We start from the raw sequence: 24,636 nt of genomic DNA, 5'->3' as shown, positions 1-24,636 counted from the left end.
CTCATGGCGGTGCGCTACCCACCCGGCCCGTTATGAGAACTAATCAGCACATATCTGCTTAATCAACCACCAGAACCGGACTGTGTGTGTGTGTGTGTGTGTGTGTGTGTGTGTGAGTGTGAGTGTGAGAGAGAGAGAGGGTCTTGTGTCATATGATCGTTAATGAATTTAACATTTCAGCAGAGGTGTTAATTTCCATGCTGGTTTAGTGGCTTGACAGTTAACAGTGAAGTAGGGGATTTGATTCGTGGGGGTATTTTGGCGACGGTAATGTTATTAGTTAGCATTATACTTCATTGACCCGGGGTGAGTCTGATGAAAAGTGCTGTGTCTGCCCAGTTTAGCTCTGAGATTTTCTCACATTGCACAGCGCTGTGAAGGAATAATCTCTGAGATTATGTTATGTTCTGCCTCTGGTTAGAAGTGGTGAATGTAGGCTACAGCTCACAGCAACTTAATACTATACAGTGTCTGGCTTTTGTTTGATATTTAGAGTTGGCAAATGGCTTTTTGTTGAGTTTCCTCTTAGCGAAAAAATAGACACTGAAAAGCGTAGGGCCTTTTTTTCGCCAACCTTATTCCACACAACAGTCGTGATGTTCCTGCTCCAGGAAAGTGAAGAAAGTTTGGTATATCCAGCAATCATGTAGCTAACATTGGAAGCAGGAAAAGAGTCAAATGTGGTAAACAAAGTAGTGCTACTTTGTAAATTCTTATGGGTCTGAGGCGTATTTCACATTTTAACTGCCAAAGCTCTGCTGCTTTCTTCAACCCTCTCTGTCTCTGGTCCTGCGCTGAGCTCAGTCAGGGAGCAGTGTGAGAGGGGGAGTGGCCATCTATGGCAAGCCTTTTTAACATTTAACAGCTAGACTGGATATGTGTTGCAGATATCTGTAATTCAGTTTTGCCTAGTCAAAAAGAACATTTCAGATATCTGCAACTACATTCTTCCTATCCATAATTGTCATTTCAGATATCCACAAAGATATTCTTCCTAGGACAAATTACGTCACTTTTGACGTTCATTTGTATGGGGTTTATCATTACAGATATCTACAATTCAGTTGTGGATATCCACTATGTGAATTATGGATATCTGCAACTGAATTGTAGATATCTGTAATTCCTGTTTGAGATATCTACAATTAGATTCCGACTAGTCATAACTCCAGTTCAAGATATCTTTAATTCACCTCAATTCAAAATATCTACATGTTCATTTTGAGATATCTTAAATTAAGTTTTGACTAGGGGAAATGACGTTGTAGATATGTGTAACTGGAATTATGACTAGTCAAAATGGAGTTGTAGATATCTCAAACTGCAGTTAAGGATAGTCATAATTTAATTGTAGATATTATCAAGTTATAGAAATCTTGAAATTAATTTTGATTAGAGATATCTGAAATTTGAGATATCTGTAACTTTATTTCTGCCTAGTCAAAATGTAATTACAGATATCTTGAATTTGAGTTTTGACTAGGAAAAATGACATTGCAGATATCTGTATGCAAATTAGGCCCGCATAGGCGGAGCACCTGTTAACTGTTAACTTGTAATTAGCACTGATTGATATCTAAAATAGAGCAATGTCATGCACAATAATTTGCACTAGTCACAATGACGTTTGAGATATCTTTAACTTTCATTCTGTCTAGTCAAAACTGAATTACAGATATCCGCAATTGTCATTTAATATGTGTGATGAGTTGAATGTCGTTTCCAATGATGTCATTGCAGATATCTGTAATTCAGTTTTCCCTAGTCAAAACTGAATTACAGATATCTCTAACTGTCATTTTGACTAGTCACAATTACGTTACAGATATCTTGAATGACAATTCCAACTATCCAAAATGTAATTACGACTAGTCAGAAAGACGTTGTTGATATCTACAATGTTAATTCCGGATAGTCAAACTTAGCTTTTAAATGTTAAAAGTGCTTGCCATAGCCAGCGGCTAGAGCGGCAAAAGCCAATGTGTGCTTCTTTTACCGATACGATACCTTTTGCATTTCTAATCCAAACAACGTCCAACTTGGCACCGCACTTACTCGTGCCCGTAGCAAAACACCTGTCAAGTTTGAAATCCATCGGACTAACGCTTCGAGAGATATGCGCATAACACACACACACGGGCGGCTGTGGCTAAGTGGTAGAGAGGTCGCCTGCCAATCGGAAGGTTGGTGGTTCCATGCCGAAGTGTCCTTGGGCAAGACACTGAACCCCGAGTTGCCCCCGATGCTGCGCCATCGGAGTGTAAATGTGTGTGAATGTTTATCTGATGAGCAGGTGGCACCTTGTACGGCAGCCTCGGCCACAGTGTATGAATGTGTGTGAATGGTGAATGGTTCCTGTACTATGTTAAAGCGCTAGAAAAGCACTATATAAAAACAGTCCATTTACATTTACACACACACACAGACAGATGTTCCTGCAATTTATAGATAAATGAGCACAGGGTTTGTGGCAAAGTCATAATCAGCTAAATAAGCATGTGAGATTATCTGCAGTGGGATGATTAAGACCTTGGCACGAATACTACAGTGCAGAGCCTTATTTAAAACCGAAATTAACCAAAAGTCAAAGATGTGCACACTTACTGTACAGTTAAGGTACACCATTAGCTAGGTTTAAAGGTCTCCCTGAAGACTTTATATGATTTGGGTAAGATTGAAGATAAAGAACACTTTGTTGGTCATAATTTCATTAGGGACTACACTTTTAGGTAAAATGTTAATTTCTGAATGATTATACAAAAACAACTGAGCTGTGTTTTACGCAGGGTACTTTTTTTGTGGCAGATTTCATTTGAAGAACCTGGGACAGAAGATATGTTCATGTAAGAAGTTATGTCTGACAAATGTTCCACCACAACAGTATTTTCCGGTGTTTTCCATATGGGCTGGGCACTTTTATGTTAATGACCAAATACCATAACATAATGCCAAACAGACGTAAACTGCTTGGGAATATGACAGAATAACATCAGGCTGTTACATTACCAATTACCTTTGATACTGGTGGTTATTACAGCTGTTGTAATTATTTTATTTCATTGCAACAACAAAAAAATACAACTGCTCCACAAAAGGAGTGGATGACTTTAATGACACAACTCATGTAGACTTGAAGGTCATAAGAAATGTACCGCCTATTATCAATAGGTGTCAAGAAATTAACATTATGTGGGGCATTATTATTATTATTATTATAGTTCCAGATCACTCTAGGCAACTGTATATATTTTTTCTTTAACTGTTCTAATAATAGTGTAAAATAGAGTAAAATAAAAGGGTTTTACATTCCCTTAATATTCCTTGATGGTCCTGTGATGTATTTAAGGATCTCAGCAGTGATTGCAATTACTTTGTGACATCTGGCTTTGTGAGAGGCTTTGATCTGTAATGAAATACTATAATGTTATAGTATGTCATAGATTATAGCCTATATTATTTAATTTTTAATTTTTTTAAGAATTAGACTTAATGGCCTAGAGGCAGTACAGCTTTTTGTTGGGCTTTATTGTTGGTGATGTGCAGTGGGAGGAGAGACAGGGAGAAGGAGGAGAGACAGGGAGGGGTGACAGCGGCGGCAGCAGCCAGGCACGCAGGGTGGAAGGACTGAGCAGTTTGAGGAGGACAGGCGCGTTGTTCCCCTTGTGGTGGTGGTGATTTCATGTGGAGGAGGAAGAAGAAGAAAGCGATTGAGAAAGCAGCGAGCTCGTCTTATTCTTAAACGGATTTTATGTATTGGCTCCTCGCAAAATGTGTACTCCGTGTTGTGTCTCGCAGGTGAGGAACAATACTACTGCTGGGTTTCTTTTGTTGTTGTTGTTCAACGGATGTAAACGATACAGTGAAACGTTACAGTGAAGCGTTATGCTAGGTGTAACGTCAGCTTCAGTCATGTTTACTGTTTGTGTCAATATGTGTACCGTCAGCTAACGCGAGTCAGCGGTTGTTGTATGTCGTGGTGATTCCCTGTCAACCACCGTAACTCATTAACAATATGAAAATATTACACATTTGTCACCATAATAGCCGCTAGGAGACAAAGAGAGACGAGCTAAAACATCAGCCACAGCACGAGTAGCCAACGTACAGTAGGCTACCTGCTATCATGACGTCTTTAAAGATGTGTTTGATGGAAACAGTGACACATTGTGGGTTTACAAATCTCCGACGTGTGTTTTCTTCATAACTAGGTAGTGAGAAATGAATCTCATTGTTGTTCTTACTTTTGAGTAATGCACGGTTGTATTTTTTTTTTTCAACCATTGAAGAACAACTTGCCTCCCCAGCTGACAAAAAACTTCAGTCCAATCCGATTTTCCAGCTAGTAACGTTACTTCTTCTACCAGTCACACATAGCCTACCCAATAGAAACGTCATGGTTTCATCTTTTGTTTTTCTGAATTTGTTATAGACAATAAGTTATATTATAATTCTACTAAAGTACTTTTTTAGAGCTGAAACAGTTAGTTGATTAATCATGTATGGATTGAAAAGTTCTCAATTACAAATCTTTGGTTTTCTTTGTCCTCCATGATATTAAATTGAATATATTTGGTTTTAGGACTGTTGGATTTTCTGACATTTCTTACATTAAAAGATTAATTAATTAATAAAAAAAATTGTCAGTAATGAAAATGATTGGTGATTATTATATTGTTTGTGTACCTGAATTATTTGAGGGCTGTAAGTAATATGAAGTCACAGAATTACATGAAAATTACTTTATAAGACAGGCAGCTAGTAGTTTATATGTCAAGTTAGAGAGGACTTTCTTTAGTGCTGAGTGTCTTTTTTTCATCCAACAGATTGTTTTTGACCACAGGGTTACCACTGCTGAGCTGGTCTGGTCAAGAATTTAATTACACAGACACATCCCTCATCTATGAGGAGCTCACTTCTATTTCCTGTTCTTTCAAAGACAGGATGATGGAAACAGGGAGGGATTAAGAGAAAATGAATGGCAAACAATAAAAACAGTTTTGTGTTGCTGTGCTGGAGTGGTGTGCTAATCCCTGTCACAGACACCCCATTTAGTTTTGTCGCCATCTTTATGAATGTCTAAACTTGTAATTAGCTTCTTTTGAATGTGCATATAATGTGCCCCTCTTGAGGTTTAGAGTAGCCCAAATTGATGTGTGGTCTGTTAATTTCCTCTGGCTCGGAGGTGAAAATAAATGGAGGGTGGGCGTTGTTTGGGTTAAACTTGGAGAGAGGAGAAGGCATGGTGTGGGAGCAGCTCACTCAGTGGGATCAGGGATGTATGCCATATTGTGATGGAATAGGGGGTAGGCTTTAGCTCAATGTTGAGTTTTGTTCAAAGTGCTGCAAGCATTGGATACGAGTGTGGGACAGGACAGGAACCATGTGGGTGTTTCAAGCAGCACAGCGATGGCAACCGGCAACTTTGGCAGGCTACATGAGTCTAGAGGACCGAGAGGACACTAGAGACTGTGGTCCAGAAAGCAATGTATCCTTTCAGGAAGACATCTAGCACTGAACTAGCACCCTGGTCTCTGGGAATGTGCAAGCAAAAAGAGTGTTTTCACGTTGCACAACTCTTTTTTTTTTTTAGTACACGGTGCATTATTTACTAAACATTTTTGGCTGTCTTTCCTATATCAAGGTAGTGCAAAATAACCAAAAGCATTTCATAAATGGGGATTGGTAGGCAGTATCGTTAATTATTGGTTGTGGTTTGGAATATTCATTCCATGATTGACGCAGGTTAAGTGTAACGTTGTATTTCCTGTAAAAAGATTTCCGCAATTCTTAAGAATGCCAGCTGACTGGAATGTGATTCCCATACCAGTAAATGTTGTTAAAACTATCTCTAAATGTTCACCAGCAACACTCCCACAAACACACATCAGTCACATCAGATGGCGGTTTGACTGCTTGTTGCTGAAGTCACGGCAACAGGGGATCCTAAAAACAGGTGTTGATGAGCTGTAAAATCACTTTACTTGTAAAACTATAGCCTTAGTGAGTACGGCCACCAAACATCTGCAGCAGTCCCCACCAACATAAATTTCTGGGTCAGTCATACGATTAGAATTACTGGCCAACTGTGTCCATGTGAGACATGTCTGCTATTTACAGCTTCCCCTCAGGAATTTTGCTGTGGTCAGCAGCAGCAGGAGGTTGTTTTCCCACAGGGATACCATTGGCAATCTTTCATCTCTTTTGTCTCCCTCTAAACTGTCATACAGCAGCGATAATGTCTTAAGAAACCTCCTACTTTTCAGAGCTTCCCAGGTCTTGTCTCTGTAATTTAGTATTTTTGTGCAAGGGATGAAGGCGCTGATGTAACAGTGTGAAATTCCAGCCAACTCTTTGCATGGTGCCATTAGTATCAGTTGAGCCTACAGTAAGGCTGTGGCTATAAAGCACATCGGTGTTGTGTGCAACTCTGCGTAAAGAAAGCATCACACTAGTAAACAATACACTGGGAAGTGAAACAGGCCAGTGCCTGTTGATCTGATATTGCCTTATATTTTGACTGTCTTCCCGTTATTGTTTTCTTGTTCTTGTTTCCTTTGGTTATTTTTGTGACTGACTCTTTTGTCTGCACAGAATTGTTTCATTGCTGCCCTGTTTTTCAGCCCTTCACTGTACCAAAGTTTAGTTTCTTTTATTTTCTGCCTATTGGACTTAAGTTTCTCTCTGTTGGTTGTAGCTAGGGGCTGTATTTGCCAAGAGAGAAACAAAGAAGCCCTCCCTTTGTGTAGGAAACAGAGCAGTGATACATTTTTGCTGTGTGTATACAGCTGCCTAGCTATATGGACAATAGTAGAGCTGTCAGTCACAACATAAGGGGAAATGGAGTAGGTCTCGGTCCGGTCTGGAGCTTGGGCCAACCTAACATTTGTGTGAGAACGATTCTGCTTGTGTCTTATTGTTTCAATGTTTTTTTGTTTCACATTTCCCTCTTTTTTTCATTCTGCTGGTTTCTCCTCACCCGTTCAACCCTATGCATTGTTGTAAGTTGACATAAGAGGGTGTGTCTAGTGTCTACAGTTTCGTCTGAACCGTTGGTCTGTCATGATTCATTGTGGTCAGCTTTATCCACTGGCCACCATCACTAAGCTCTAACTAAAAAGGAGTTCCCTCAGCTTTAAAGCAGCCAGCATACAGCATAGTCTACCTATGTAAGGCAGAATGTACTAAAGTTAAGTAGGACAGGGAATAAAGATGAATGAATGAACAGCCACACTGATGTTTAAAATCAACCTGAGGTTTATAATCCTTAAGTAATACTTATCCCACATTCTTCCAGTCAAATTGTTTTGACAGTGGTTATCTCAGTTGTGAGTCATGTTTCTATTTGTCTGTGCTGCCATATATTCCCACTGAAAATGTGCTTCTTTGTCATTACTGATCAACATCATATCAACATCTCAAATCAGCTGATGTAAGTTTTTCCCTCTGTTCAAATCTTGGGAGGGGAAATCTGTGTCAGCCACATCAGGAACCGATTGTTTCTGTGGTTTGGTGCCAAAAACTCCAATCACAAATTCCACATGTACAACTGATAGTACTTTTTTTATATAGTTATTCCATCCAGATTTTGTCAGATAGCCTCAATTCCCAACCTGTGGATGCATTGTTGACGCATCTGCTTGGCTGGTTGATTTGTTCAAGGAGAAAACTCTTAACTGGCTCTGTGATATATAGTGAGTGACCTAGTTTTGCGACTGGTCTGTTTGTATTGCATAAGCAGTTGTGTCTGCGTGGTTGTGTGCTGAGTCCTGTGTGTCTGATTTAGGCTACCCTTGCCATTTCCTGTTTGTTAAATACTGCAATTCTTTTCATCACTGCTGGGTTGAGGATAATAGGGTGGAAGATAATGGAGCAGGGGGGAAAAACGTGGTAATTATCATCAATGCTATGATAAACAACTCACAGATGTGGTCTACATGTAGGACTTTATCACAGTAGTTGATTAAGCATCCAGCTGTAGGTCTACTAGGTCACAGTCCTTCTTGAACAATCCATGGTCATACAGACTAACTCTGTCTCTGCAAACACTTCGCTTCATTTTGAATGTCATTTGGGTTCATTTCCTGGGGGTTTTCTCAGTAATGTGCCCTGTCCATCCTCTCTACGTAAAGCTGATTCCTGTGTGTGTGTGTGTGTGTGTGTGTGCTTTGAGCAACATCGTCTTTCTCCTGACCCTAGAACAGGGGGAGGGCGATTTGGGGTAAAGGGCAGCTGAAGATAACAAAGAAAGGGCAAAGAGGAAGAAGCACGAGAGAAGACAACACTAAGCCTCCGAGTAACCGGGTGGGGGAGGACGGAGGAAATGAGATGGAGAGAGTGAAACAGAGCTTCAGGCTGAGTGAGAAAGAGACGAGTCTTTGTCTCTCGAGAGTCCCGCAATCACAGGGTAGTGAGGCTTGGTGCCTTCAGTGAGAGTCTTGGCTCATTTGAAGTCTGGTAAAGCTAGACCAGGGTATACCTAGCAAGTGGCTAAAATGCCATGTTTGCTGTAGCATGTATTGATGATCTTTGGGCCTCTATGGCTAGAGCAATATGACAAGCTAGTGGGGGGTCGATATTGAAGTAGGGGTGTACGCTGCAGACACGCCAACCACCTGTCGACATGCTGGTGGGTCAGGCGGGCAGTGGATGAGGGGGGTGGATGGCCTATTAAGTGGGTAAGGTCAGCGTTGGTTACCATGGATACTCTTTTTGTATCTGTGTATGGTTGAATTCCTGGAGAGACATCCCCCTCTCCTGGCTCCCCCTCCCTCCATCAGTTCTGCTGCATTTTGCTGTTGGCCCCCTCACTGTGTGCAGTCCGCTGGTGAAACACCCCCTAACTAATGAAGTCTAAAGACCCTCACGTCTTAAATCATCCTGTTTTTTTTTTCTTCTTACTTTCAGTCGGTTGTGTTTAATTAATTGCCCATTGAGAAAGACATGTGGGTGCTGCAGAGACAAAAGAAACGGCTTATCCTGTTAAGCTGTGTGTATTCAAATGGAGGCCAGGGGCCACATATATAAACTGGGTTTGGATTCAAAGTTAGACGTCTGTGTATGCATAAAAGCAGAAATATGGACATGTAGCCTCAGAGGCTGAATTTTCATCATACACTCATCTGTGGTATTTCAAGCATTGGTAAATTGTGTGCACGTGAATGAGCTAATTGCCCACTTCCACAAGTGGATATTGACACACCATTCTTGAATCCTGATTGAGAATAAAACAGCATTATTCTTTGTTTGATCTGGCATAAAAGACGTCTTTGTGTTTGTTGCTCACAACCCATAACCAGATAGCACGAGGAGGGCAAATGTATGATTTGGCCTATTTAAAAAAAAAAAAAACATGTAAACCTTGTATTTGGATGTTGACCTATTCCTACTCATGCTTGAATAAACTACTGGAGTTGGGAGGGTTTCACTGACACATACTATCGCAAGTCCTTGAACCCAGATCTTCAAATGAAGGATGGATTCCTTACTTACAATGCTATCATGGTGCTCACACTGTTCATTTCTGATCCAAAAGGTGCAGTGAGTGTTTTGTTCTTGATTTCATTCATTTCTACCTTCTGTATCAAGAGCAACAGACAGCATTGATTTTTCTCCGCTCTTGGAGAGAACTGGGTGGAAACATAATTGAGTTTGTTTTCACATGGGAATCTGTTTAGAGAACTAGCAAACCGATACCACAAAGCTCGTATGAAAAAGGCAAGGCTATTGGTGACCATTCTTCAGCTCCAGGCGAAAAACAATTAAGTCGATCTAGAAAAGACTGGCAGGGAAACTTCTGGACAGAGAGTGCAGGGAGACAGAGCCATGTGGGCAGAGAAGTGGCTTGATCCTGACCATGTGCCTGTGTGGATCCACGTGTCTGCAGCATAACGCACATTACTGGCATCTGGAGCGGAACGCAACACATCAGACAATGTTGCACACTGGCTTTACTACATCAGTACACTCTGGCCAGATTACAGGCCCTGGCTTAAGACACACTCGCAGACAAGGGCTAAGATTAATGTTATGACTGAAAGGCAAATTGAACTGATCTTGCTAGGATGCATTACAGGTCTGGAGAATAAACATTTGAGCTACAAGGTGGGACGTCTTAGTGGACTTTGTTGTATGACTCTGACAATGTAATTGCAATGTCCCCCTTTAAGTGTGGCCTGGGACCTTTGTTGCATGTCATTCCCCGTGTGTCTTTACCCTCTGTTCATGTCTGTCATGACTGTATGCTATTTAATAAAGGCAAAAAATGCCCCAAAATCTTAAAAACATTAAATAATTTGAGCTTCAAGGGGCATAATTTGTTTGTGGCATACCCCAGTTGGTTCTCCCTTTTAGTTAAATGATGACGTAACAGTTTAAGATTTCAAGGTTTTTATTTGTCACATACTTAGTATATGTCTACATTGTGCAGTGAAATGCTTGTTTGCCTCCTTCAGTACTGTTCTTGAAATATAAAAAAAACATGTACAACAGAACAATTTATACAACAAAGATGGCATGTGCAAAAAGATATGTGCAACATGAATTGCAGATTTTACTGAGATTCCTTTCCTTAAGGAAAGTATTATGAGAAAGTGAATGTGTTTGTTCCGAGAAGCCTAGGAACAGATACTTGTAATAATACTTATCATTTTTTCACCTTGAGCTGGATAGATAGCAAAGCACAGACTGTTAGAATCGGTTATTGAGGGTGATATTTTTTGAACAACTCACAACGTGCTAATTTTGCTGTAAGAGTCTTTCTCTTGCGTACACAATAAAATAAATTTGTATTCACAGAGACGTTGATTTTGACTTTTATGAAATAATCTGAAGTAGTAGACAGAATTCCTCTACAACACCTACCTCTCACCTAATGCCATAATGGCAGAAATACCAAGAGACGAGGTTCACTGGAGCTCAAAAAGACTCAACCATGTACAGACCAGCCTTGGCATGTAACCCACAGCACCTTTCCTTTATCCTTATCACTAGCAAAGTATGTGTTGCATCCCATAAGGGGAGAACATTCAAAGGAAAATGGTGTGTGTAAGCCCTCAAGCAGTGCAGCACCAATGTAGCCTTACAGCCACACCTCGATTGTAGACCACAACAGAAGTTCACCTCTCACCACAGCAGTGTGTGTTCTGCAGGCTGAGGAATAGGAGGCTTATAAAAGCAGGGTGGGGCGGCTACAGAAAGACGCTATACTGTATAATTATAGAGCCTCCTCTTTCCTAAATAGAACACAGGGCCTGTATTTATGAGACCGTCCCCTTGTATGAGGGCCTTTCAGAAGAAATGGAGAAGGCCTCTCTGTATAAGCGAGTGTGTGTTTTCAGACAAGACTTCGCTGTCTACATCGAGTCCGAGCTGCCACTGTGGAGGACGAGAGGGTGGGATTTGTCCCTCCTGATAGAAACCATGAATGAGCAAAGAGACAGTCAGGCAGATGTCTTCTTTTATGAGTTTCCACTTGTCCAGTAAATTGCCATAATTGTCTTCTGGCATTATTATTACCTGCAGTATTAGCTGTTCCAGGATTGTGAAAGCCGAAGGTCTTGAAAGATGAACATGTACCAGAAGGCACCAGATACTGCTGCGCATAACATTTTTGCCACAATTGCTGCAACCTTTTGAACAATGTTTGAAAAAAAAAAAAGAATACCTTAGATGCTTTACTTTAAGTGTTTAATCAGGCATGCACCTTTTACTATAATGTTTTTTTTTTAAATTATAGGGTCATAGCATTACTTGCTACAGTCGCTATGTCTTTAGATACTGTAACATTGAACTTTTAACCTTGAATTGATAGAAGTATGTTTCATGAAAAGGAGATGATAGACACAGCCTTAAAGTGCCTGTAGTTTGTTGGTTTGGGCTTCAAAGGTTTTACCAACTGTAGTCATTTACTACTGCTATTTCTGTCCATATGTGTACATTGCATGCCTGTCCATCCTGAAAGAAAAATCCCTCCCCTGTTGCTCCTCTGAGGTTCCTCCCTTCTTTTCTTCTTCTTCTTCTTCTTAGTGTGCCTTAACTGAATTGACAATAGAGAGGACGTAAATTCTTTTTTTTCTGTTCTTATCTTTTGTCCACTGCTCTTGTTCTTATTCATTTTACTCTTACAAGCCTTTTGTTGCAATTAGTGTATGTTTAACTTCTTCAATCAAACATATTTTGGTGATCCTGGGGGATTTTTCCCTTCCTGTAGCTGACAGATGTGGCTGCAACATGCACACACAAACCCTGGTCCTCCCTTATCCGAGTGCCTTGTAAATTCCTTATATCTGTATCAGATGGCTTATAACAGTGTGGACAATTCTGAAACTGATATGGTAATGTGTTTCCCACCTCTCTCTCTTTTCTCCATTGTTCTCTGTGCAGCTGGCCTGCTGCTGCGGCTCAGCGGCCTGCTCGTGCTGCTGTAACTGCTGCCCCAAGATCAAACAGTCCACAGGGACCCGCATCATGTACGCCTTCTACTTCCTGCTGGTCACCGTCGTCTGTTGCATCATGATGTCCCCCACTGTGGAGGAGGAGTTGAGAGGCCGTGTAAGTACATAAGTACATAAATCACACACAGCACAGTATCACTCTCCCACAGCATTTACACATGTACACGCTTTTTGAAACTGTACATTACAGGTTTATTTGGGTATGTAATTGAAGAGTTTGAATTTTCTATGATTGGAAGTGTTAATTGTATGAAGGTAGAGAGGAAAAAACAGCACAGAGAAAAAAATCATCTATTAGGGCTGTGCAATTAATCGAAATTTAATCGTGATTATGATTTCGGCTCCCAATGATCGCAAAAACAGAATAATCAAGAAAAACTATTATTTAGATCATTACGTTTTGCAAGTAAACTGAAAAAATAAAGTTTAAATAGGGAAAGTATTAAGGCAAATTTCAATTTTTTTTTACTGTTGATTTATTTAACTTTCCCCACTGTTTTTTAAGTCCAATAATTACAACATCTTTCCAGAAGTCAGCGAGTAATCGTGTTAAATTATCGTGATTTCAATATTGACCAAGTAATTGAGATTATATTTTTTTCCCTAATCGAGCAGCCCTATCATCTATGCTCCATAACAGCGTCATTTGCAATGAAGAGGGAGTGCAGTGGTTCTGAAACTCTCAGTCCTAAAAGACTTTAACAGCCAAGTGCTTCCTAAATTTAGTGATGATAAACTGGTATTCAATTATGAGATCTGGGGCCTGTTTCACAAAACCAAGATAAGGGATTAAGCCGGGATTTCCCAGTTATCCTGGATGAATTAAGCCTTGATTCGGTTTCACGAAAGCGGAGGCACATAAATCACCATGGAGATTTATTCTGTACAGCTAGCCTGCTCCTGACCAGGCTAACAGCCAGGATTTATTTAATCCTGTAGCCTTTTCTGATCACCCAGCAGTGGTTTTACCCTATTGTTATCAGCCTGGATTAAAATACAACAGGTGCATATTGCTGTTCATTTAAGTATTGTTATTATTTAAAGTTGTGACCATTATTTTTATAATTATTCATGTGACATTATTACTGTTATATTGCTGTATGAAGACTGATGTTCATATTGTTGTTAGAAGTTTAATTAATATATTATGGCAGTTGTTGAGATAATTAGAAAAGGCTGATCAAATTTCAAATGTGTTTTAAATGAAGTCTGTTACTAAGGGCAATACATACAATGCTGTACATTTCTATAGTTGACCAATGCACCTTGAATTATTTTGGTTGATTTTTTTTTTTTTTTTTTATTCTTTAACAATAAGTATCATGTTTGTTTCACTTCCATGTACATTGTATTTGGCATTCTTAGCACACAATTTGTGTTGTCCAGTAAACTGCAACTATAATTTGGGAGGATTGTACAATTTTAAGAACATATCCTAATTGTACAGTCCTCCCAAATTATAGTCTTAGTTCACTGGACCAGTAACTATCTAGTGATGTAGGCTACTGTGCATTCATGACAACAGGGAGAGGACACCTCAATGGTTTTTGACCTTATATTTGGGGGGAAATAACTGATGAATATCACTCTGTTCCATTCATGTTTACAGTGTGCATGGAATTTATCACTTAATTATCTTCATAGTTTCTAGATTTTAGAGTCCAAGTTCTTTAGTGTCTTTATTTTCTATGTCCATATATACAGGGAGCAAGGCATATAATATGTAGAGAAGGAAACTCGTTCTCTATCATAAAAAACGCGACGCGTGGCGACAATAGCGGACAGACTGAATGATAGTCTAAAAATATCCATTTATGAACTACAGCTGTTAACTGACACCATTCAATAAGTCACTGTCATTGGCAAAACGAACAGTTGTACACTTTGCATTAAACGCGAGCAGTGGAAGTTAATATGACTTAGGACATTTATATTTTAGCCCATGAGAGAGAGAGGGAGAAACAGAGTGAAAGAGATATTTACGCATCATATTCTAGCGTTGTAGAAAATTGATCTTTTTCTAAATTTCCTGAGTAACATTATCTTCTGCTTACTTTTAAGGCAAAGAGTACAACTGTTAATTTGCGCAAATGATTAGTAGCCTAATCCTTGAATGGTATGATTATGACGGTTTCAATTCAGAGCAGTTGTCAGTTAATGTATATATTTAGGCTACAATTACGCATTCAGTCGGTCCGCAATCGTCTGCCTTGTCTCGCTGTTTCATTACAGCGGCCGTGTTTCTTTTCTTTTTATACAAATGTATTTCATGATATCATACTTCCATAAGAAGCTGCTGCTCACTCTGTATAAAGTATGTACAATGCGTAGTCTCCATTTTGGCATCAGTAAATCTGTGATCGACCTCGCGGTCTTTTGAGGAAAGCCGTGGACGCGCATCTATCTGAATTACTTCAGCCTGGCTCGACCTAGTCGCTCCTCCTCAGCCTGGCTCGGCCTTTGTGAAACGCACCAAGCCAGGATGCACAGATTAGACTAGGTCAAGCCTCGATTTATCAGTTATCCTGGATTTATATATTCTGCTTTTGTGAAACAGGCCCCTGCTCAGATGATCACGTCACGAGTTTCACACGATGTGTGCAGTTTTGTAGGTAGCAACATGCCTGCTGACCTCTTGGGTTCTTAAAGGGTGACACATTACTGGGACCTTTTTACAGCGTTTGGCCTCCTGCTACGTATATACTTTCTCCCCAGGCTTCACTACGCAGAAGTTAGCAACTGTACATAAAATGAGGTCTGAGGGTCATTAGACAGTTGAAACCAGTATGCATAAACGCATGCTGATATGGAGCAGAACTGAAAGGGGAAGAGAACGTATTTGACAAACACATTTTGTCACATTGTCAGGTGAGCCAGCCTTTATCTTTAGCTCTGTGGTGTAAACAGAATAACATTTCAGAGAATGTACCAGTGTTAACTTGTCATTGCTAGATTTATAACATTGCTACAGGCAAAGTAGACATCCCACTATTTCACCTTTAGATCCCATGTGTATCTTCACAGCAGTAAGGCCATAGGTGAGTAGGCAGGAGATCAGGCTGGTAGCCTTTAGTTTTTAATCACCCACCTAGCCTCTGAAGTTGGGAGAAGATGCACAAGAGGCCTTCTGCTCTCTTTTTTGTTCTTCACAGCTTTCATGAGTTTTTTTTTTCCTCACGTTACCTCTTTGAATCATCATAATGCTGATTATTATCAGACTGACTCTTTCTGTGGCCACTACTACAATATAGTTATCCGAGGGAGTCAGGCTGTAGTGATACATCTCCTTTCTCATCCTGCCTACTCTTTCATCTAAGTTAATATTGATAGCTGAATATAAGATGAGATAAGACTTGATAAGATTTGGATATATACACATACAGTATCTTATCATATCTGAGCTTGAGAAATGATGTCCCTGTTTGAAAGGTACCATACAGTAGGTACAATCCAGTTGCTGTATCAGCATTCACTGGACTAGGAAGAATAACGTCAGCTGACTCTGTAACTATGGCAATGACTGCAAGCTTCCTCAATTGAGAGAGCTATTTGAAGACAGAGATATTTTTCTACCAATCATCTGCTGCTATTTCTTTTCTCTTTCAAGCAATGTCTACTGTACGGTATTAAAACGACTCCCAACTGTCTGCCTCCTTGTGAGAGGACAACCCTGTAAAAGACCCATCCAGGCACAAAATGGCCTCTGATAGCCCCACGCAAAGCCTGCTGAGTTACACACACACACACACACACACACACACACACACATATATATATATATATATATATATATATATATATACACACACGCACACTGCCAGTCACACACTGAGCCCAGTGGGAAGTCCCGGCTAAGAGAGCAGCCATTGTGCGTATGAGAGTGCTGGTCTTTTTTCAAGCGATTTACAGCTGTCTGAAACAGCCGCCCCCCGTCTTTCTTAATCACGACACCATGGACATGCTAAAAAGGTCCTCAACATGAGACAAAAGCTCCAAAATGGGCTTTTTACTCTATGTTGTGATCTGGCTCTGGACTGTGCTACACACTGAGGATATGACAACTCAATCCACTGGCATCTCACCCATGTGTACAACCTCAAGGACCAAAATACTCTGCCAATAACTAGTAACGCCAAGTCAAACCATTTATTATCTAAAAGTAAATATCTGTAGTTCTCTCAAAAAATGACTGCTGTTTGAAAAACAGCTCATGTATTTGACTTGATTCACACAGCCAAGGGTGCATCAGAGAAGGGAACAGATATGTGAGCCTCCATTCTGTGGTGATCATTTCAAAGGCCGTCTCTTCTGTTGGCAATGAGCCACCGAAGCACTTCCAATTTCCTGTTGAAGGCCACAGCAAAATCCTTAGAACTTTTCTGACTGGTCGAAATACATTTTGGGAAATTTATTTTAAGACCGATCTCCCAGTCTTTCTCTCTTGCTCGTGCTCTCTCTGCTTTTCACTCTTCCCAATCCCTCTGACTTGCTGACAAAAGGCGGTTAATTTATTCATCTGTGTCTTTTGTTTGTGTACACTGACAGTTAGTTGTAAGGCCCCTCTAACAGCCTGTAGAGAACGAGGGATGAAAGAGGGCTTCATGGAGAGAAAGAGGGGTTGTTGTTGCTGCCTGTTCTCTCTTTCTGCTCCTTTAGAAGTGTGACACTCAGAATAGATGCCATTGGGCCTTTTCTCTGAGGCGTACTAGACAAACATGAGCAGAGGTGGGGGGTTGTCAACACCATAATGATCTAATCTGTGTTTTGGGTTTGTGATTTTGTCAATCAGATCCCCTTCTACAGTGAGTTGTGTGAGAGGATGAATGCAGGGGAGAACTGCAAAACTCTGGTTGGCTACACTGCCGTCTACAAGGTGTGCTTCGGCATGGCCTGCTTCTTCTTATTTTTCGCTTTCTTCACCATACGAGTCAACAACAGCACAGGCTGCAGGGCGGCTGTGCATAACGGGTAAGAAGGCCTTGTTCCTCTTTCTGTCCACCTTTCACCCTGTCAGCCATTAAATAATTTACATTAATCTATTATATCTAGCTGGAACCTTAAAATTGCAGTGCTCGGCTGCTGACACCAAAGCAAAAGCCAAACAAAATTCAAACTTTTGACTGCAGGTAGGTTTATTTCTCACAAGCAGGTTTTCATTAACACTGGCAATAGTTAAGACTGTTAAGTATCTCTGAGTGTAAATGGTAAAAGAACATTATCCTGCAACATAACAAGTGATCTCTGAATAGTTTCCTGAACATAAACATAGGCACCTGAACACCAGATCTTATCCTGCAGTATTTATTTCTGAGTATTTTTGGATTCCTTATACTATATGTTCTGAATTGACACATTGTATTTCTTGCATTTCTCTTTCACACTATCCATCAAAATTCCCACGCTGAGGCTGTTCTGTCAGGAGTCATTGTTTTGTATTTCATTTCCATTTTGTGTATCCATTTTTCAATGTACGACCCTCAATGTTGTGCTTTACATATCAGGTTCTGGTTGCTGAAGTTTATTGTGCTGGTGGCGTGCTGCGCTGGTGCCTTCTTCATCCCGGGTCAGGAAACCTTTCTGGAAGGTAAAGAGACTAGTGCTATAATTATTTTTTAAAGATGATATTCATAATATATTCTGTCATATATTCACATCATTAGTATATCCACCTCAATGGCAGCAAAAGGTTGGAAACAAAGGAATTACCAAATATTGCAATTTTCTTTTATAAGCCGCATCATTTTCCAAGCTCACTCAAATACACTGCCTTCCACACAATCTTCTAAAATGACCCTGCCATCTTTTCTGTAGTTTGAGTATAATCTGTGTGCAACAGGTCACATATATCTGCTGTTAGGTCTTCTCCTCTCTAAAACAATTTCCCTGTCTTTTCTTCTGTTCAATGCCACAGTGTGGCGCTACATAGGAGCAGCTGGCGGGTTCTTTTTCCTGCTGATCCAGCTCATGATGTTGGTGGAGTTTGCACACAGATGGAACACAAACTGGTGAGAGAAACCTGTCTTCTGTGTGCTCCTTTCTCTTGTCCCAGCTCGCTTACGTAAGCATGAACACACTGTGAATAGGAGCAGTGCAGTGCTTTTTATTTGATCTTGAGAAACTCAGAGGGTGGGATGTATTCTTCTGTGCATGGTTCATGTAGCTTTGTGTTTTTGTGGGTGGTGGGGAGGTTTGGCAGCAGGCCGACCGACACTGCAGATCCACAGGATGCATATGGTTTAGGAGCGTGCACTCAGTTTCCCCTTCCCTTCCCATTCAGACACACACATACCACAGCGGATTGTTTCAAAAACTTTTAATGGTTTGGTAACCAATGAATGTGTATTGCTATGTGCACTTGTCACCAATTTTTTATAAAACCTTTAATTTCCACACCATGTGAAAGCACTTAAGCACCCATAAACCTGTCTTATTATCTCCTCAGGGTGCAGAAAATAACTCACCACCAAACATAACTTCCTCTTTCTTTGACTTTTTCTTTAGGCCAATCGCTCCTGTGTCCGCTTTCTTTGCTTGTTTTCCCCCGGTCACTTGATCTCATGTTCATGTTGTGTTTGTTTTTTTCCTTTCTGCTGTCTGCTTTTCTGTCTCTCCTTCCCTCTCTCTTTCTGTCTGCAGGAATTCAGGAGTGAAGTATAATCGCCTGTGGTACGCCGCTTTGGCCTTTGTAACTCTGATGCTGTTCAGTGGTGCGGTAGCAGCCTTGGTGTTCATGGGTGTGTTCTACACCGACCCCGAGGCCTGTTTACTTAACAAGATCTTCCTGGGCATCAACGGCAGCCTGTGCTTCATCGTCTCCCTGTTGGCCATCTCCCCATGCATACAGAAATGTAAGGACCTGTACTTATAAGCTCGTTTGACTGTGTAATACAAATGAAAATACAAGCATTTGCATTTAGATGCTTTTTGTAGAAAGCTGCCTGGCTTGTCACAAAGAGTAATTCACAAATAGCAACACATTCGAAACTCATGCACAGTAGCGATAAGTAAGACTGTTTCTATAATACTTACAGTCTTGTTTTGTAAAATACATTTGCGCCAACTCAGGAATCTCTGTCAGTTTAGCCAGTGATAATTACATCCTTTATTAACCTTTGTGTCCCTGCAGTGCAGCCCACATCAGGTCTGCTGCAGCCAGGAGTCATCAGTGTGTACGTCATGTACCTCACCTTCTCAGCCTTCTCCAGCAAACCAAAAGAGAGTGAGTATGAACAGACACCCATCTCCACAAAGTAGTCACAGACATGGTTGCGTATCAGCTTAGATCAACAGGTATTATTTATACTGAGTCATTGGTTAGGCTAATTAATGCTTAATGCTGCAGCAAACACCATGTAATACATGACCGCTCTGTATGGAAGATTAATAAATAAATCTACCAGGCTGGCATTCACACAGCTGCACACTGTCACATGGAAACATAATCAAAAGTTTATTATAGTAAACCAATAATAATTGAGACAATAAAACAGACACTTTAAGAATATGGGAACACCTCTTGCTCAGAAGCCAAAACAAAAATGTATTATTATTATTATTATTATTATTATTATTATTATTATTATTATTATTATTATTATTATTATTATTATTATTATAGTGTTATTTCTGTTCTGTTCTACCTTCTGTTGAGGACACAGATTTGACAGTCAAGTGTTCAATTTTATCATAATGGATGAGGAATTCTGCACATCTGTTCTGTGAAATGTTGTGTTACACTCAAGAGTAAGAAACATAAACCAAACGCAATACATATGAGGCCTGTCTCAGAAGAGGCATCAAAATCTCTCTGATAAAGATAAAATGTTTAATTGAAAGCTTTAGAGAAATTTGTAATTCTTAAAACAAATTACTCTGTAGACTCTGAGGTACTTTTTTCATCCCTACAGCACTCATATTTCCATAGTCACTGTCAAGATAATAGTCTATGCTGAGATACTATTGTGAAGATAATCTTACCATAAATATTTAATATCAGCACGTGCCTCCTAAGTAACACTCAAGTACTAACTGTACTGTTAGTGAGGCTGTTGGTGTTTTTGTACTTACTGTATGTCGTACTATCAGGTTGTCTCCATTTTCCCTTCGCCTCCTGCTCTTGATACTGCTAACACTGTGCCAAAATACACACACATTCACAGCATCTTTTGCAATCTCCCTACTCCCTATAATACTCCCTCTACTCCTTCTTTGGCCTCATTCATCTCTGTCTGCACATTCTTTCTGACTAGTGGTGGAAAGAAATGGTGTGAACACAACCGTGTGCGTGTTTCCCTTAAACGCTGGAACGGAGAGCGACAAGAAGATTGTCACCATTTTTGGGACGGTTATCCTGTTTGGCTGCATTCTTTACTCTTGGTAAGACACACACACACGCACACACACCTCTTGCTTCTCCTTTTTCCTGATCTAAATTTCTAGACAAATACAAGCCAAGTTTCCCTATAATATATCTATTTTTAGTGATTTATCATTAAATTCAAAGAGTTGAGAGAATATGTAAAGGCTACAATCCAAGCCCATTAACAGCAGCTCTGTTTTAAGTAATGTGGAATAAAATGAATGTATTTCATGGCAGGCTGTAGAGACAGAGACAGGGTAGTTTGGATTGGCTGTGACTCTGGAGAGGCAGTGCATGGATTGGCTGTGGCTCAGCTAAGGGTGTGAGAGATGAGAACTATGGCTTTTTGTGTTTGTTCACATGTGTTTCCCATCAAGTGGAGGCATCATGTCTCTCTTGTGGTCGTTCACCGAAGGAGAGGGAATTAGACTGTTGCAGCAATTCATTTACCTCTATATATATATATATATATCTCTCTCTCTCTCTCTCTCTCTCTCTCTCTCTCTCTCTCTCTCTCTCTCTCTCTCTAGCTTGACGTCCACCACCAGGCGAAGCTCTGCAGCGCTCAGAGTGTGTAGGAACAGTGAGCCAGAGGCTGAGGTAAACGCAGACATTTTCAGATGTCACTAGGTGTGTGGGTTAATTAAATATGCAAACTGGTTAAACAGATTAACAGGACTTAAAACCCACACTGACCAGACACTCCCAATTAGACATCCTTATCAAATTAAACAAATTAGGCCCAAGAGACATAATGTGTGTGTCTATTCCAGTTTGGTTGTAACATGTATGTTTTTCTTTATCCTGCAGAGAGCTCGCTGCTGTTTCTGTTTTGGAGATGACACAGGTGAGGAAAGTCAAATAATTTCCCCTCGCTGTCATGTCTTGTTTTTTTCCCCTCCCCCTCTCTCCACCCTGTTCAGTGTGTATGCGTATGTCCCCAGCCGTAGTGTTTGCACACAGAGGGGCTTTGCTCATTGCTATTCCTCAGCCAGATTGAGGATGGTGAGAAAGTATTGGTCAGTAAACAAAGATGATGTCACTGTTACTAGGAGGGTAGTATGACACAGTGAAGCAGGACCAGCATGAAGGTGGAATTGGGGGTAGGCTGACATTGCCCCCTGCTGGAAATATGTAAACACCGTTATATGTTGGCCGATATATCCACTAGAAATATATCACCACGCATACACATATTCTATTTGGGAGTTGCATATAATGCAACAATGCAGCAATAATTGCATGTATTTTCACATTAAGTGTCCCTCACCCGCGTCCTCTTTGCATCATTTAATGTGCATTTTTTTTAGATGATTATGATGAGGAGAATACTGGTGGAGGCCAGAACGTGGTGTATGATGAAAGAGAGGCAACCATCTACAGCTACTCCTACTTCCATTCTGTCTTCTTCCTGGGATCCCTCTATGTCATGATGACCGTCACCAACTGGTTCCAGTGAGTGATGCTCTGTTTGTGGTACAATGCTTGGGTATGCTTATGTACACCAGTTACTGTGGAGGATCAGACTGAACTAAGCAGACCTCACATTGTTCACTAATAACCAACTTGAAAACTGATTTCATAGCCAGAGGCAGTGCATCATTTGCAATGTATATAGAGAATCATCCCATCAAAGGATGAAGTCAACTGAGAGAAATATATCCGTATGTGCAGGATGTGTTTGATGCCAGATACAAAATACTTGATGAGTCAATATTTTACTTTGTTTCAGGTATGAAATAGCTAAAATAATGGTGATTGAAATCTATCCTGATTTTGACATGTCATTGCATGATTTACTGTTTTGGTTCATTCTCCTCGCTCTTATAGCCTTTATTTTGGCTGCAGAGGAAAAAAAGAACCTACTGCTATCTGCCATTCCTCAAAAAGTTAGCATCCAGCTGATGTACATAATAGAGCAATTTAACTGCTGATGAGTCCTGTGTATTTGCTCAGTTCTCTCACTGTGTGCTTACTTCTGCAGTTATGATAACCATAAGATTGAGAAGCTGTTGGACGGGAGCTGGTCAGTGTTCTGGATCAAGATGGTTTCCTGCTGGGTCTGTCTGTTCCTCTACATGTGGACCCTTTTCGCTCCCATGGTCTGCCCGAGGCGCTTTGAGGCCTAGGACACCCGCCACTACGCTAGAGTCAGGCTACTCTGATTCTTGGGATGTGGCCAGGCAGAGGCTCGCACGCTGAGCCAAGGGACCAGCCCCCCCCCCCTTCCCACTTTACCTTGAAACACAACCCTACACTACCCTCAGTGTTTGGAATGGAGGAATATCTGTTGCCTTTTGTTTTGTATATGCTAGTGTTTATTTTACTTCGTTTTACAATGTTAAGCTGTTAATACGTTGATGGTAATTTTGTTATCTTTTACTACCACTTACTCATGGAGTTTTGTATTACTTACAGATTTGAGAGTACATAAAGAATCATGGGAGTTGAGTTACATTGTGAAACATGATAAGAGTTTGTTCCCTATAGATTCCTTCATAATTTCAGATTTGAAAGCATATTTTGTATTTCCTACTTGGATTCTCACTTTTAATCTCAGCCAGGCATTTCAGTTCTGTACAGTTGGACCATAAAGTTGTAGCAAAGTTTTGGGACAAATGTATTTCAGGTTAGAGATATTACAAGATAAATTGTATTTATTTAAGTATGTCTTAAGTAATCAGAAATCATTTATGAAGAACTGTGGTGTAAATTGAAGTAGATTTGTCCCCGACTCTGTTTAAAAACTCATCTCTCAGGCTCACATGTAAGCTGTATATGTTTGTGCTTTGTTAAATCGCTCCCTTTTTGTAGAAGTTTTCTATGCAAAGGAACAAGTCTTTTCAATATTATACCCAGTGTTGTGAAGTTTCCACTTAGATTTCAAGGATGTTTCAGATTTTATTATTGTTAGTGCTCCATTTGAGCCAGATTTTTTCTTAGGAAAATCCCTGTCATCTGTACAACATTTCCAGTCATCGTTGTTGTTGTACAGGGCAGTGCTCCTCAAATCAACCTGCCTTATGTAAGAGTGACGTTAGTGGAGTGCCGCCTCTCTGGAAGAGCTGCAGTGAAACAGATGAGAAACGTTTGCCAAAGGTAGATGTCAGAAAACAACAAACTACAGTATCACAATTGTTTGGTCAGTTACAGAGAATAATATAACTGAGAACATTATGTATTTGCATGCACACACAGACACTTGAATCAGCTGTTTTCTGTACAGTTATAAAGGCTTTTGTTACGTGTGTCAGCTCATAATGGTGGTCAGAATAAGTAGCATAAGTGCTTTTATTAGAGTTATTCAACACTGGATGTTGGGTTTACTGCCAAAAGGAAATTCACACAAAGACCTTCACTTGTTTGTTACCTGTGTAACAGATTTCTGTTGTATTGTATTAAAATACAATTTATTGCGCATTGTTAACTGCAAGTCATTTGTTTCTCATTCATCAATAAATCATTGTCCTTTTTTTGTTTTACAATAACTTAAAATGTACGTACATTTTGGCTTGAATTCTGTGGAAAGCAAATTGTGACTTATTTTTTTTGGAAACATTTCTGCATTTAGCTATTGGTATGAATGTAGAAAATAAATGGTGCTCTGCAGCTTTGATTTAAAAAAATAAATAAAAATATCCTAAATCAGATAGCAGGACCCACTGTGAAGGCTGTGTACTACCATAACATACAGGGACACTTATTTGGACCAAGTAGTGTGTTTGAAATATAAAGATGTGGGTGCCATGCAGTTCATTGTTCACACTATTTCAATAAAACTCCATTGAATGCCATGTGGTGTCTTTATTTACTGATCTTATGTAA

The 24,636-nt window shown here is 40.1% G+C and overlaps 1 protein-coding gene across 1 annotated transcript; it reads left to right on the top strand.

Annotated features, from left to right (window-relative positions):
* The first annotated feature begins 3,586 nt into the window (after positions 1–3,586).
* On the top strand, positions 3,587–24,605 carry serinc5 (serine incorporator 5). Its single transcript, XM_039803165.1, has 12 exons — positions 3,587–3,795; positions 12,382–12,549; positions 17,242–17,420; positions 17,954–18,036; positions 18,364–18,457; positions 19,089–19,300; positions 19,579–19,671; positions 20,702–20,828; positions 21,342–21,411; positions 21,622–21,658; positions 22,122–22,266; positions 22,796–24,605. Exons 1-12 carry the CDS (start codon positions 3,769–3,771, stop codon positions 22,938–22,940), a joined length of 1,380 nt encoding a protein of 459 aa, XP_039659099.1. The 5' UTR covers positions 3,587–3,768; the 3' UTR covers positions 22,941–24,605.
* Positions 24,606–24,636: the final 31 nt, after the last annotated feature.

This window comes from Perca fluviatilis, chromosome 6, assembly GCF_010015445.1.
Source record: "Perca fluviatilis chromosome 6, GENO_Pfluv_1.0, whole genome shotgun sequence".
In the NCBI taxonomy this organism is placed as follows: Eukaryota; Metazoa; Chordata; class Actinopteri; order Perciformes; family Percidae; genus Perca; species Perca fluviatilis.
This window is presented reverse-complemented; position numbering and strand designations above follow the sequence as displayed.